Source organism: Engraulis encrasicolus, chromosome 16 (assembly GCF_034702125.1).
Source record: "Engraulis encrasicolus isolate BLACKSEA-1 chromosome 16, IST_EnEncr_1.0, whole genome shotgun sequence".
In the NCBI taxonomy this organism is placed as follows: Eukaryota; Metazoa; Chordata; class Actinopteri; order Clupeiformes; family Engraulidae; genus Engraulis; species Engraulis encrasicolus.
In genome coordinates, this window is record NC_085872.1 from 53,312,972 (window position 1) to 53,329,829 (window position 16,858).

Below are 16,858 nucleotides of genomic sequence, written 5' to 3' on the forward strand. Positions count from 1 at the left end.
TTTAGTAAAGGAAAGATGGTCATCAGCCAGCAGTGTTGCCAGATGGGGCTGTTTCCCGCCCAATTGGGCTGCTTAGGATGGCCGTGTGCGGGAAAAAATGGCATTTATAGCAGAAAAACCCGCCCAATGTTGACCATAGAAATCAATAGAATTGGGCGGAATTTTGTGCTTCCAGGCGGGTTTTGAGCATTTTTGGGGCTTCTAGGCCAGTGTTTCCCAACCTTTTTTGTCTCGCGTACCCCCTAAACCTCTTAATTGAGCCATGAGTACCCCTGGTTGGGAAACACTGTTCCAGGCGGGTTTTGAGCATTTTTGGGGCTGGAAATCATCAGCCTCATCTGGCAACCCTGTCTGCCAGCAATAGCGTTTGACGTTTACGGCTAACAACAAATAACTACCCTTGCATCTCTCTCTCTCTCTCCCTCTCGCTCTCTCTCTCTCTCTCTCTCTCTCTCTCTCTCTCTCTCTCTCTCTCTCTCTCTCTCTCTCTCTCTCTCTCTCTCTCTCTCTTCTATCCACTGTTCAGGCCCTCGTCGTTCGTCTGGGAGAAGAAAGACGCTGATCTCCCCGCGTTAGCCAAGAGCGATAACAGCTACCTGCGCTTCGAGGCGCTCAACAAATCGGACGCCGGCGTTTATCTGTGCACAGCCAACAACGACGTGGGGCAAGAACAGAGTCAATACACACTATTGGTGCAAGGTAACGAGCACACACACACACACACACACACACACACACACACACACACACACAGTCAATACACGCTACTGGTGCAAGGTAACGAGCACACACACACACACAAACACACACACACACACACGCAAGCACGCATGCACGCACACACACAGTCAATACATGCTACTGGTGCAAGGTAACAAGTACACACACACACACACACACGCACACGCACACGCACATACACACACACACACACACACACACACACACACAGACATAATAATTCATTGGTGGTTCAACACACATAATACGATTACACACTTCTCTCACGTGATACAATTACACCCTTGAAATAATATCTTCAATTATATATAATCAGGGAAGTCGACAGGGGGGACAAAGGGGTCATTTGTCCTAGGCCCTGGTATACAGGGGCCCCAAAATTGTGTTTCCATTACATTATATGTTGAATAGGGGGGCTCTTTCAGATTACTTTGTCCTAGGCCGAACAAAACCTGTCAGCGGCCCTGTAAATAATATCAACTACTAATAGATATACTACTATACTATACTATATACTACACTATATACTATACTATATATACTAACAACTACTAATATATAAGTAAGGGATAATGTATTGTCCACACGTGACTATAGGAAAATATTTTCCCGCTTCGAAGGGAAATATTTTCCGATAGTCACGTGTGGACAATACATTATCCCGCTTATTATACGGCTTTTACCAACATTAGAAAGCATAAATAGTTAACCAGTAGTTTAACATAACATGTTTATTGCCATTTTATAGCGTGCGCAAAGAAAGATAGTTCGTGGAACGCTCATAATTTAAAAAGGTTACCAAGCAACAGAGTTTGGCTACTTTCTAACTTGTTACAGCCACGTTGCGCTTCAAACTGTTTGCAGGCTGCCTCGTTCACTGCGCGATATCTTCATAACAGGAATATTTCTATCTAATCGGCGACAGTATTCCAGAAAAAAAGCATAGCAACCCAAGCACTGCTGTGCGCCCTGACCATCATTATCGATCCTGCTACAGGCAGAGAACTGTGCGCCGGATGGTTGGCTGAAGGAGGCAACTTCTACCCTACAGGCTACACCCTTAAGGAAACTGTCAACAAACTCTTCATTTGTTAAAAAAATGAAATAAAAAATACTAGTGTTAATAAAAGATGTCACGACAGCGGCCGGCGGACAGTGACAGTTTGCTTTCTTGAAACGGCAACACTTGGACATGAGATGTTGCTGATGAATCCTGATGGGCTACCACTCGGGCTTTTTGTATTAACTTCGTCAGGATGACATAACTATAAAAATGAATCGCTGAATGAGACTTCTAGTGTTGTTGCAATTCGTCTTGAGACGTTTGAGAAGTGGTTGGTTACCGGAGCATCAGTGGGCCACCAGCAGCGTGCGTTAATCGCGCTGCTGCCATACTGCTAAAAATCAGAAGGCAAGCCATATCAGTGAAGATATGACCGATCTACTTGCGGAGTGATCTCTGAAGTGACCAAACTCGTTGCCATTGGCAGCGGGTATTATTAGGTGGTTCATTACAGAAAAGTAGTGACCACCGAACGTTGGGTCCGCCCATTGAAAGTGAACGGGAGCTCTTGCACCATTCTATATATACTACTATACGATACTATATACTATACTGTATATATACTCACAACTAATAATATAATAGAAAGTTATAATACAAATGTAATTATAAATAATTATCAGTATTAACAACTACTGATATAGTAGCAGAAAACTAGTTGTACTTGTAGCCATAACTAGTTGTCCTTGTAGCCATAACTAGTTGAACTTGTAGCCATAACTAGTTGTCCTTGTAGCCATAACTAGTTGAACTTGTAGCCATAACTAGTTGTACCAGCAGCCATAACTAGTTTTACTTGTAGCTTTAACTAGTTGTACTTGTAGCCATAACTAGTTGTACTTGTAGCCATAACTAGTTGTACTTGTAGCCATAACTAGTTGTACTTGTAGCCATAACTAGTTGTACTTGTAGCCATAACTAGTTGTACCTGTAGTGTTGTGTGTCTGTAGTAGCGTAGTAGCAGCACATCGCTCCATAGCACACAGACAGTCTCTCACACACACAACGTGGAGACCAGGAGCAGTCATTCCACTATGTGTGTGTTGCTTTTGTTTTGCAACAGGTACTTTGTGTGTGTGTGTGTGTGTGGGGGGGGGGGGGGGGGGGGGGGGGGGGGGGGGGGGGGGGGGGCTGAAGTGCACCTAACCCCCACACTGCTCCCCGGGCGCCGCTCAGCTGGCAGCCCACTGCTTCGGACTAGTGTGTGCACTTCAATGGGATTCACTAGTCCAAATGGTATAAAGTGCAGAGAAAGAATATCCCCTAGGGGACAAAAAAATGGCTCCAATTGGTGTGTGTGTGCGTGTGTGTGTGTGTGTGTGTGTGTGTTTTTTTGTTTTATTTCATGTGATCTTTGTGATGTTTGTGTGTCATGTGTGTGTTTATTCTTTCTCTTTTTTTTTTTTTTTTTGGGGTGGTGGGTACTCCAGCGTGATCAATAACTAGAAACAGACAGCAAACCAGCCTGGAAAAGTAAAGTTGATGATGTCATAATGGAGCAACAGAATCTTGGTCCATTGTTGACATCATCGTTGCTTTCTAATTGCGCATTGTGACATCATCATGCCATTTGCTTGCTGCTTATTTGGAATCAAAGAGGTTAAAAGAACAGGAGCGAGCTGGATGATGTTAAAGGGACAGTTTGGTCAATTTCAACATGCAGTTGTATTGCTCACGCTACCCTTGACTTGTCAGTACCTGGTGATGCCACATTTTTCGGCTCAGCCCTTTCCGAGATATGAGCAATTCTAATGGGGGCAGCGTTTGTTTACATTTTTAAAAAATGAAACATAGGCCAACTACAAATATTTTCCCAAAAGGTACTGCTGTTTGCTAGTTGTCTGCTGATGTTTTATAACCTTTTGGATGTTTTTGGGAATAAATAAAAATGTTTTTTTGAAATGTAAACAAAGAGCTGCCCCCATTACAATGACCAGGATCTCGGAAACGGCTGAAGAAGAAGAAAACAAAATCTCAGGCACTGACAAGTCCAGGGTAGTGTGAGCATTACAACTGCATGTTGAAATTGACCAAACTGTCCCTTTAACTGAAATGTTCTTGGCGTCCATATTTTCAATGAAGTCAAAGTAGTGGGCATATACCCATCTTGAAAACGAGCAAGCTGGATCTTCTGGATCGGTCATCTTTTGTCATTTCGAGAGACGAAGCGTGAAAGAGGAAGCAATGGTCTGCGTGGAACTTTAAAATCTCTGCACGTTGAAATTGACCAAACTGTCCCTTTAACGTGTGATGGCAGGTGGTAGTACTGTCCACCCCTGTCGAGAGGCAGAGTACGCAGGGTTGCAGGTTCGAATCCCACCACTACCTCTCCCCTACACCTCCATCCATGACTAGATATAAGTGTCATCTGTTGTCTGATACGGTCGGAATTACGACAGCAACTCAGCAAGATGCGAGAGTAGGCAAAATTATTTAAGGGGTATGGACAATGTAATACCTAATGATCTACATGGAGATTAGGGTGCATCAGTTGCCCCCTATGAAAAGATATTGCCTTGGCCCTATAGTAAAAATGTTCTACACCCGGTAAAAACACACTGCGTAAAATATTTTGAAATTTGGATGAAGTCTACCGGGGCCACCAGCCCCATGAAAATACAAAATAATGGTGATAGTCAGAATCTTGGAATAGAAATGGACATTTTGCTGCATTAAGCTACCCAATAAAAAACATATTGTCTCAGCTCTGTGATAAAAATGTTCTATGCACAGTAAAATCACTCTGTGTAAAATATTTTGAAATTTGGATGAAGTCTACCGGGGCCACCAGCCCCATGAAAATAGAAAATAATGGTGATAGTCAAAATCTTGGATAGAAACAGGGCTGGACTGGCCATCTGGCATGGCGGGCATTTCCCGGTGGGCCCCCATTTTTTTATTTTTTACATTACTGAAAATAGGGGCCCATGAGGGTGCGGGGCCCACCGGTGAGTCAGTTCTCCGGCACTAATAATAATGAGGGGCCCCCCTTAAATCCAAAAGTGCCCGGGCCCTATTTATCGCCCAGTCCAGCCCTGAATAGAAATGGACATTTTGCTGCATATTGTCTCAGCTGTGTGATAAAAAATGTTCTATGCACAGTAAAATCACTCTGTGGAAAATGTGTTGAAATTTAGATTAATTCTACTGGGTCCACCAGGCCCATGAAAATACAAAACAATGGTGATAGTGATGGGCAACCTGGATTCCAAAGTCCAGTGCCACATATTCCAAATATAGCCAATATAATGAACCAGCTGACCCACTGCCAGTATCAAGCAAGAGATTGCGAAGTTGTATGACTTTTGTGTGCTTCACCTGTGGGCCTACAAGATTGTACAGGTAGCTGTTAATACCTGGTGGAGCATCTGTACTAAAGCTGTGAATGCTCCTTGGAATGACCTGTGTTTTTTTAAGAAATCCCTGCAGTAGTTCAATAGAGTACATACAATACAACTGTATGTGATGTTGGAAAGAGTGGCTTCCCAAAACCTGTACTTAAGTGGCTTCTAGGTATGTCATGGGTATCACCAGGTCCAGAGTCCATTGCCAAGGGCCTCTCAGGTACAGTAAGTTATGGTACTCATCTGATGGAGTAAAGTGAAATACTACCACAGGCGATGGGATAAAGAAGTAATGGCACTCTTCAATACAGTTGTATTGACTGCTTTGTAGCCATCCCAAGGAACATTCACAGCTTTAGTACAGATGTTCCTCCATGAATTGTAGGCCCACAGGTGAAACACACAAATATAACAGTCATGCATCTTTGCAATCTCTTGCTTGATACTAGCAGTGGTCCAAGGCAGCAAGGAATTGATGTTGTGTTGCAAAAGAGCAAATTTGCCTAAATATAGCAGTTTGACCATCAGTCTGTCCTGAGACTGAAGTCTGTGTAAGTGGATCGACTGAAGATACAACCTGCTTAGATATTCCTTCTGTTTGTGCTCCCAATACAGGTGATTTCACTAATTACCTCATCAACCTGGCTTAAGTGGTAATTAGGCTCAGCTGGTTCATTATATTGGCTGGGGCAAATGTTCCACGCGGTTTGTCCACCTCTGTTTTAAGACAATGGCAAACCTAGATTCAAAAGCTACAATCCAGTGCCACAGATTTCAAATTACCTGGTTTTACCTGTCCAATTGCCCTAACTGGAAAGGTAAAACTGGGTATGTCATTTGGAATATGTGGCACTGGACTTCAGCTTTGGAATCCAGGTTGCCCATCACCATCACCATTATTTTCTATTTTCATGGGGCTGGTGGCCCCGGTAGACTTCATCCAAATTTCAAAATATTTTACACAGAGTGATTTTACTGTGCATAGAACATTTTTATCACAGAGCTGAGACAATATGTTTTTTATTGGGTAGCTTTATGCAGCAAAATGTCCATTTCTATTCCAAGATTCTGACTATCACCATTATTTTGTATTTTCATGGGGCTGGTGGCCCCGGTAGACTTCATCCAAATTTCAAAATATTTTACACAGTGTATTTCTACTGGGTGTAGAACATTTTTACTATAGGGCCAAGGCAATATCTTTTCATAGGGGGCATCTGATGCACCCTAATGGACATCACTGACCCTTTGGCGACCCAATTCAAAGGTGTATCCCCCTCTAGCCTGATTATCATTGACGTTCAAATCTCTTCAAGACTTGGTCTGACCAAGAGCAGAGCAATTAACATTTCCCAAACGGCATGGTAGACCCGCCTCCCTTGGGTTGCTTATGTTTGTTTGCTTACCGACAAAGTGGGAGGAGATCCCGTATTTTTGGGAACTCAGAAAGTACTTGCATTGCTCTTGACCTGACTAGTTGCAACGCTGAAAGTGTCACTAGGAGGGCACGGCCTGGCTACACCCCCGCTGCACATGTCTCGCCCTTATGGGCCTTTTGCAACAAACATTGCAGCAGCTAATCTTCTTTTATTATAATTATATTATTTTATATTTATATAGTTATATTATTGCAGCAGCTAATCTTCTTTTATTTTATTTATATTATTTTATATTTATATAATTATATTATTGCAGCAGCTAATCTTCTTTTATTATAATTATATTATTTTATATTTATATAATTATATTATTTATGTTATTTTAACACATTCAATACCAGCCGTTTTTTGGAATTTAGCTGTAGACTCCCAGACAATTTCCTCATTTTTCATCATTATTTGAACAGCCACAGAATATTTTGTCTTCAACCCACAGACACATGTCAGGGCTTGTTCAAAAAGCTTGTTCGAAAGCCCAAAGACTCGGCTGATTGTACATTTTTACGGTTTGTTTCTAGCTTGTTCCATTGCGAAGTTATTTCACTTTAAGCGAGCACTGGGTTAGGTAAAAATAGCGATTTTGAACATTCAAACTGAGATAAAGCCTTTTTTGTCACGGGTGCGCTGTGACTCTCCGAGTTTAAATTGCGAGTCTAAATGCATTTTCACGCCCGAAGAACAACTCCAGTAGCTTCCAAGTAAACTATTTCGATGCAAAAATCACCTGGTCAGGCCACATCATCTGAAACGCTAGCTAGCTAATGTCACTTGACTGGCAGTTTTCGTTCTGTAGATAAAAGTAGACAAAGTATTCACCCAAAATTAGGTTACTTCCTGCTGTGTTTTTCATTACAACCTTCCATTTTACACCTATCTTGATGGCAGCAAAACTCCTTATCCTTCCATCATATGTTTAGGAACAGGCTAGCTAGCAAGGGCTGTGCTGACAGGACATGTTTTGTTTTGATGCTCTAGGAAGTAAATGGAGACGTGACGTGACGTGATCAGGAAGTGGTTTGATTCGCTATAATAAAACTCAAATACTGTGTGTAATGAAATGCACAGATGATGAAATATCCAGATCCTGACTTTGTAGGAGTTTTGACTTTGTAGGTGTTTTCATGATCTATGTCAGTTCTGTTCATCGCATTATTACGAAAATCACACATAATGTGCATTAGAATGTGTAGATTCAGAATCCAATAAAAAAAATGTAAAAACTTAATTTTACGGTTTGGGAGCCAACGCATGGGAGGCTAAACGTATTTTTATGTGACTTGGTAGTGAATGTGTTAATTGGGGTGACGATGTGTCACTCTCTATTGGGGTGACATCACACTCTCAACGATCTTTTAACCTCTTTGATTGGATTGGATTCTCCCCTTTTCTGATGATGTCATCCCTTTTTTACCATCGTGCCTTTTTTTCTTTCTTTTCTGTTGACTTTCTTTTCTTCCCTTCGTTCTTTGTTTTCTCATGTGTTCTGTATCTTTACTTATTTTTGGTTGTTTGTTTACTCCTTTCTTTGTTTCTTTCTTTTTTCTTTTTTTCTTTGCCTCTTTCTATCATTCTTTCTTTCATGTTTTCTTGACTTTCTTTTTTTTCTTTCTCTTTTTCTCTCTTTCATTCTTTACTTTTCTCTCTTGCATCCATTCATTTCTTTCTTTCTTTCTTTCTTGTTTCCTGTGTTCTTCTTCTTTTGTCATAACATCATTTTATTCTGATTTCTGTTTTTTTCTTCTTGTCATTTTCCACATGCATCAATTCCACCCGTTCTTCTCTATTTCATTCATGTTTCTGTCCTGTCTTCCTTTCTTTTCTTGTCGTTTATTCCTTTCTTCTCTCCTTTTCTTACTCTGGTCCACCGTCCACCCACCATGTCTGTCTGTGTCTGGCACTTGGTTCCTTCTCTCTCTTTCTGTCTCTCTCTTTCTCTCTCTGTCTCTCTTTCTCCCCGCCTTCCGTCTCTCCCTCTCTCACTCCTTATATATCTCTCTCTCTCTACCTCTCTCTCTCTCTCTCTCTCTCTGACTCTCTCCCCTTCTCTCTCTCTCTTCCTCCGCTTCTCTCTCTCTCTCTCTTCCTCCCCTTCTCTCTCTCTCTCTCTTCCTCCCCTTCTCTCTCTCTCTCTTCCTCCCCTTCTCTCTCTCTCTCTCTTCCTCCGCTTCTCTCTCTCGCTCTCTCTCTTCCTCCCCTTACACGCACACGTACACACGTACACACAGACAAGGACGCAGACGCCAACCTCCTTTTCCCTTCCTCTCTCTCTCCATCTCTCCTCCCATCATCATCATTCTCATCATCCCCCTCTCTCCCTCCTTCATTCCTACCCCCGTCCGCCACATCCACCTCCACCTCCTCTCTCTCCAACGTTCTCTTCCCCGACTCCTCTCCTGTCCTCCCCGACTCCCCTGACTCCTCCTCCACTCGTCTCCCGTCCACTGACGACGCCCCGCCCCCTCCGTCTCACTCCGATGTTCCCTCGTCTCCCTCGTCTCCTTCCTCTTCTTCTTCTTCGTCTTCTTCATCTCCCTCCGGTCCGTATGTTATTGTCGTTCCCTCGTCTGTCGACCTCCCCTCTTCCTCCGTCTCTCCCTCTCTGTCCCCCCTCTCTACGTCCGTGCGTGTCAATGGAGTCGCAACCTACACAGGTAACATTACACGCAGAGTCATGTCATGTAGGCATTGGTAACACATTGGTACACATTGGTATAATAATGTCTGCTTAGTAAAGACTTAAATTTACTAATGATGAACGAAACATTAACAAATGTTTTTATCATTAACTAAGTTTTATTAATGCTTTATAAAACTACTACTACTTATGTACAAATAATGTATACAAGATTTTACATACCTTATAGCAGAGTATTTTATTCATTTACAAGCAATTTATAAATGTTTGATGAATATAAGATATTAACATAACATTTCCTAGTTATTTACAAACATTTGTTAACATTTCCTAGTCATTTACAAACATTTGTTAATGTTTTGTTCATCAATAGTTAATTATTTTTTAAGTCTTTATAATGCTTTTTTGCATCCATTATTTTAAAGTATTATCATTAAATACACGCTAATTCATGTTAATTAAACATTAGTTACGTAACTATTCATGTTTCATTGCATTGTGTGCTTTCTAATGTACTATGTACTTTAGTGTACTCAGGTGTGCTTACATGTAAGTATTAGTACATGAAACACAAGTCTGCATTTGGAAAAGGGGGAAAAAATCTGCACACCTTACAGTGTAGGTCTGTGCAAATGTACTTTACTAGAGGCAGGCAGCATTTTAGGAGTCTTTTTACTAAATCCTTTTCAACAGATGAGCGGTGATTTAGGGAATTGATATGGATTTCAAAATATAAGCGGCGTGTCATATCCTCTTTCGACATGCATACAGACATAGAAATAGGACAAGAACAAAAGACATGGATGAAGGAGAAAAGAGATGGATGTTGCTTCTCACGCTTTTTTTTGCTTTCTGTTATCTATCTTTCTTTCTTTCTTTCTTTCTTTCTTTCTTTCTTTCTTTCTTGTGGCGCTTGTTTCTTTTGCCTCACTGCATCCATCTGGTCCCTACATCAACCAATCACCAACTCAACAACCATCATCTACATCTCATCTACACTTCTCTTGTCATCCCTCCATCCTTGCGTCCATTTATCCCTCCGCTCATCCTCCCATCCACTTGTTGTCTAAGAAGAAGGGACAGAGGCGGCTACAGGTAGACGAGTGTCTGTGTGTCTGTCCGTCTGTGGATCTGTCTGTCTGTCTGTCTGTCTGTCTGTCTGTCTGTCTGTCTGTCTGCCTCACCCCTTGTCTTTATCACGTATTTATTTATATCTGTGGATGCGTCGACTTGTCTGTATGTGGACCGCAAGTCGTGTATTGTGACTGTCCAAGGACTCTTTTCTCAAATGTCTTTTTTCGTGTTTCGACCCTCCCAGCCTGTTTTGTCCGGCATGATATGAATACACATCTCTCTCCCTCTCTCTCTCTCTCTCTCTCTATGTCTCTGTCTCTCTCTCTCTCTCTCTCTCTCTCTCTCTCTCTCTCTCTCTCTCTCTCTCTCTCTCTCTGTCTGTCTCTATCTCTCTATCTATCTCTCTCTCTCTCTCTCTCTCTCTCTCTCTCTCTCTCTCTCTCTCTCTCCAGACTCCACAACTGATTGCACAAAAGAATATTTCCGCAAAATCTAACTTTGCTCCCTCCCCCTCTCTCCTCACTCCATCCCCCTCTCCCCATCCCCCTCTCCCCCTCTCCCTCCATCCCCCTCTCTATCCCCCTCTCCTCCTCCAGACTCCACAGCTATGTCCACAGGGTCGGGCGTGGACCATGCAGTGATAGGGGGCGTGGTGGCGGTCATCGTCTTCATCATACTGTGTCTCCTCATCGTGCTGGGAAGGTACCTCATCAGGCACAAAGGTAAACACTGCAAGAGCTGCGCAAAACAGACAACTTCACATCCATTCATCATGAAACAAGTTTTAAAACAGACTGGTTTGTCCTGTCACCTGATCAGTGCACTGCATTGGGAGATGTTATCCATCACTCACCAAACTCGCCTGATCTTACATTGATTGATGAGAACAGTAGACAAGTTATGATTGTAGAAATTGGATGTTCATTTGATTCTTATATGGATATATGCTACTCAACGAAGCTTCTGAAATACCAACCACTGTGTACTCATGTAAAGTAATTGTGCTCATTTTTGGTAGTCTGGGCCATGTGCACAAACTATGTTTGCGTGGTCTACAGATCTGTGGACTGACAAAAAGAAGGGCTAAGCAATTCACAAAATTTTGCTTAATATCATGCATCATTGGGAGCCTCTTCATATGGAAACGCAGGTGCCACCTTTATCCTTGAGACATTATGAAAAGAAGATTCTAGTGCTGTATTGGACTCCTTTTAAACCAAATTTGGATTGTGCCATGATAATTGTATATCTGTCAATCCAAATAAAGAAGTAAAATGTGTGTGTGTGTGTGTAGGCCTGGGTATTGATTGACAATTTTCGGTTCCGGTTCCATTTCCGGTTCCTTCGTTTCGGTTCCGGTACCAGAACGGTTCCATTTTCGGTTCCTAGAAACCCTGAATTAAACCTGCAGTTACCCAAAGTGGCCAGTAGATGGCGTAACGGGTCTGTAAATCATGAGTTTCCCTGCCTGCCACAAGACGGCGCTCATCGTGACTTAAGCAATGGCGGGTTAAAGGCATTTAATTCTAGGCCTACAGCATTCATGATTAATTGCATGCTGCAAGTTGTCCTCTCGGCATGGCTTGGCAAGTATAATAAACGGTTTTGATACTGATAAATGTACTCATGTCTGATTAAAATTGTTCTGCTGTACGGTGCAACTTCACTTCTGGTACCAATCCTATGTCAACCGTACCTGACATGATTTTTTAATGTTGCCTACGCTACCAAGTCTGTCGACAGCTGGGGCTTTTCTACTAGGGTTCTGCAGAACTGTTCTAACACAACTAGGCTTCATAAATATTCCTGAAACTTGACGGGGGCGCGATGGTGCTGTCTCGCACGCATTTCCATACAGGGACTAGAACTGGGCCGTATGATCAGCTGCTGCATAGCCGCGACAACAATGTGCTTTCACGCCATGGTGAATCTAAGCTAAAGAGTCCTAATCTAAACTATATATAGGCCTAAATATATATATATAACCAGCGATATCCTTCTCCTACAGACATGTGTTAGGGCTTGTTCGAAAGCTGCGAATCTTAGCTTTGTACCGTTTTTTACGGCACGTTTTTATGTTCTTTCATTCAAAAGTTATTGAACTGTAAGCGGCCGCTGTTGCAAGTGAAAAAATAGCGCTTTCCAACAATTTTTTTATCTCGTCATTTTTTTCCTAACAGCCAGCGATCTCCTTAACCTAGACCTACAGACATGTGTTAGGGCTTGTTCGAAAGCTGAGATTCTTAGCTTTTTACAGTTTTTTACGGAACGTTTTTATGTTCTTTCATTCAAAAGTTATTGAACTGTAAGCGGCCGCTGTTGCAAGTGAAAAAATAGCGCTTTCCAACCATTTTTTTTATCTCGTCATTTTTCCCTAACAGCCAGCGATCTCCTTAACCTAGACCTACAGACACGTGTAGTGCTTTTTACAGTTTTTTACGGAACGTTTTTATGTTCTTTCAATCCACTGTTATTTAACCTTAAGCGGCCGCTACTTCAAGTAAACAATGGCGTTATTCTCCAGCCGGATAGAGAGGAAATCTTTTTTGTCGCTGTGTTCTTTGTTCCCTCGAATTAAACCGACGGTCTAAATAGGCTACCTACATTTGTACGTCCCCAACACAAGACCAGTTCTTTCTAAGTTAGCTCTTTTCATGGAAAAACATGTTTCCAAGGAGTCAGAGACATCTTCCTGAAGAGTCGAGGTCATGGTTGAGGTTGACGGTATTGCAGCAGGCATAGTTGAGGTTGACGGTGTGTTGCCGTTGTAAAGATGCTGCAACTCTCTGCACAAGTTAATCGAATGCAAGAGCAGGTTTTTGAACAGGTTGGATGTATTGCCATTCTTGAATGACAGCCTATTAGTTTATCGCAGATATTGCAGCGCGCTCCTTCCTTATCTAGGCTACTTTCCTGAAATATAGCCACGCTTTCGACGGCATGTTTTTGTTTCTCATTAGTAGCCTACAATCAGCTGGTTGAAAATCAGCTGTCTTATCAATCGTTTAAATGAGGTGCGAAACGGGAAGAGGAGGAGCGTGGTCAGTTTGTGACACTTGTGATTGGCTGAAATGGCCGCGTGCTTAAACACACATTTGATGGCTCTGACAGTCAGACTTCAGGAACCGAAACGTGGAACCGACAGACAAGGCACGTTTCAATACCAAGTAGAACCTTAGCTTTTAATTCGGTTCTATCAAAGAATTGAATTTTGGTACCCAGTCCTATGTGTGTGTGTGTGTGTGTGTGTGTGTGTGTGTGTGTGTGTGTGTGTGTGTGTGTGTGTGTGTGTGTGTGTGTGTATGTGTGTGTGTGTGTTGTCTTCTCATCAGACACAAAGGTTAACAAAGGATAGAGAGAGAATGAATGATATTCTATCAGTGCGAATTCACATCGGCCCCAGCACACTACCTTGGGGAACACCTTATTTAATACTTTCCTTGTCTCATATACTATTACTAATACTAATATTAATAGTCTCCTTCTCTCTCTCTCCATCTCTCTCTCTCCCGTCCCCACCCACTCTCTCCCTTTCTCTCTCCCTCTCTCTCTGCCTCCCTCCCCTCTCTCTTTCTCCCCCACCCCCCCTCTCTCTCTACATCTCTCTCTCTCCCTCCCTCCTTCTTTCTGTCCCCTCTCTCCCTCTCTCCCTCCATCCCTCTCTCTCCCTCTCCATTCAGGTACGTACCTTACCCATGAGGCCAAGGGTTCAGACGACGCCCCGGACGCTGACACAGCCATCATTAACGCGGAGGGCGGTCTGAGCCAATCAGCAGACGAGAAAAAGGAGTACTTCATCTAAAACCCCGCCCGCTCAACACACAACAACCAATAACATCTTAGTAAGTTTTTTGTTTCAATTTACAAACCGGCAAATGGTGTAAATTGTACTCTATAGCAGTGGTTCTGAACCCACCATTTTCACTCTCATTCGGTCGCGACCCAATTTTTTTAGCGTTCAAGTCAATTCAATGCAATTCTCAAAATGTAACCAAGACTCGAATGACTGGTTGCACGCTATCTATCTCACATAAACATTCAGATTGTATCTATGACAACAGATGACACAGAGTTCACTAGCCTATCAAAATAAAAGTTGTAAATTCTTGCAGGAAAAATTTGATTTTTTTTTTTAGAATTACGGTTTTTTTTTACACCAAGGCTCCGCGACCCACCCATGGCCCCTCCGCGACCAACTTTTGGGTCGCGACCCACCAGTTGAGAAACACTGCTCTATAGAGCTTGAAAGTCCCGCCCCTTAGTTCCGCATTTCACGGGACCTAAGCTGACCATCTAACAATATGGTAACGAGTAAATATCTTCCGATCTCAGTCATTTCATGCGCTGGGCTACAAATATGCTGTTTAAGAGGCTAGATAAAGATTATTCATGCAGAAGTATCAATGTTTTGTTCCGAGGCCGTCTGCATGAAAAATGTGAAGAAACACAGCTTTCTAAAAAGTTTAGGGGTTTGTACAAAAAAATAAACAAAAATATCAGAAACAACATATGTGGAGCTCGTGGCACAACTCGAAGGGGATCGAAATATCATTTTAATACCGCCATTGGATTACATGCTACTATTTTCGGCTAAAAACGCCGTTGAGGTCCCATGAAATCGGGGGAAGTGACGTCACTTTCAAGCTCTATTGGTAGAGTCAATTCTAGTGTCAATCATCATACTTCATCTAAATGCCCCGCCCACTCAACACACAACAACCAATAACATCTTAGTAAGTTTCTAGTTTTCTATGTGTTTCAGATGCTGTGATATTTAGGTGTTTATAAAATAATAATAATAATTAAGCATTTAGCTGTTGGTAAGAAGTTTTACTTCACCTAAACAACCACCAGTAGCATCTTAGTAACTGTCACTTAGTCAGAGCCACACCCACCAAACACACCACCACCACTAGTAACGTCTTAGTAAGTGTCACTTAGTCAGAGTCAGTGCTACTCTGTATAGTGTCAACACCAACACACAACCACCAATAACATCTTAGTCAGAGTCAGTGCTACTCAGTATAGTGTCAACACCAACAACTGTAAATTCAAGAATATCTAAATGCCTCGACAAACTACGATTCAGGTGAGACTCACAGTTCAGTTTGGGTAGAGAAAGAGGCCACTTCTGTAGTCCAATAGCCATGCCTTATAATGGGTTTCCATGGGAGAAAAGACTACACACTAGGCTACCTGAAGATGCCATTTTGTAGTTCAATAGCTGCGTTTTTGAATAGGTTTCAATGGGATAAAAGACTACAGCCAACACCAAGAACTGTAAATCCAAGAATATCTAAATGCCTCGACAAACTGATGGTGCATTCATGTGGTCTTCCGAAGTAGATAATATCTAGTTGCGAAGTGGTATTTACAAGTGCGTTGCGTTCATGTGCTTTTTTGACGTTGTTTACAAATTAAAGATGGCGAACCAGAGTGAGACTTTTTACTAAAATGATTATAGACTGTTGTTCATCAGCTACAGCAAGCAAATGAATTAGGAAGTCAAAGGTAAAAATTCTGTATATTTTCTGACACTGTCATTTACCATGACTGTCTAAACATACTGAGTTTTTGAGTATTTCAACTTAGCGGTTGCCATGGCGAGAGTAGAGCCAACTGTTGTGTGCGTCATCATCTCGTAAACTCGTTTCTTAAAATTTTCTACGAGTTGTCCAGTGGTAAATACCAGAAGCAGTGGCGTTCATGTGTGCTTCAAATGTCGGCATTTGGTATTTACGATAATTATGAGACCACATGAACGCACTATATGATTCAGGTGAGACTCACAGTTCAGTTTGGGTAGAGAAATAGGCCACTTCTGTAGTCCAATAGTCATGCCTTATAATGGGTGAAAAGACTACACACTGGGCTGAAGATGCCATTTTGTAGTTCAATAGCTGCGTTTTTGAATAGGTTTCAATGGGATAAAAGACTACAGCCAACAGGAGAGACGCAGGCGTGCAGTACCACAACACGGGCCAGAAGTTGTCATTTTCTAACTCTAGACTAAACTTTTTAAAACTTGTTTGAAGATTATTTTTCTTGATCAGATGTTTCAAACAAAACCAAAATTTTTAGATCAAGTCTAAAAAAAAGTCTAAATTAGAAATGACTAGTTCTTGGGTGATTATTTATTACATTGAAATTGACCTGATGTTCCTCTCCTTGAAGTAAAAAAAAAAGGTAAATATTTAATCTCATTTCTTTTTTTCTTTTTTTTGCAGTGAACACACACAACCAACCAATGGCAAGAGAGTGAAACAGAGAGGGGGCGTCAACCACACCAACTACCAACCAATGAGAACATGGAATAGAGATGTGGCATCTCAAGCCACACACACCACCCACACAACCACCCAATCGCAATGCAGAAAAAACCAAGAGAGGCATGTCCACCAATAACCAGCCAACCAATGACAACAGAGAACAGGAAGGCATCACCTGACCAGCAGCATGGAATCCATGATCTCAAACTCCACCCACCACCCACACAACCAGCCAATCAACACACAGAAACAAGAAGGAGGCGTGTCCACCTTGAACAACCAATGGCAACAGA

At 42.1% G+C, this 16,858-nt stretch overlaps 1 protein-coding gene across 1 annotated transcript in view; it reads left to right on the top strand.

Annotated features, from left to right (window-relative positions):
* The window catches only part of cadm3 (cell adhesion molecule 3), a 53,530-nt gene extending 39,432 nt beyond the window's left edge, over positions 1–14,098 (top strand). The window contains exons 7-9 of the mRNA XM_063220542.1: positions 527–699; positions 10,893–11,018; positions 13,977–14,098. Coding sequence (XP_063076612.1) covers positions 527–699; positions 10,893–11,018; positions 13,977–14,098 — 421 coding nt within the window. The remainder of the gene's footprint in view (positions 1–526; positions 700–10,892; positions 11,019–13,976) is intronic.
* The last annotated feature ends 2,760 nt before the right edge of the window (positions 14,099–16,858 follow it).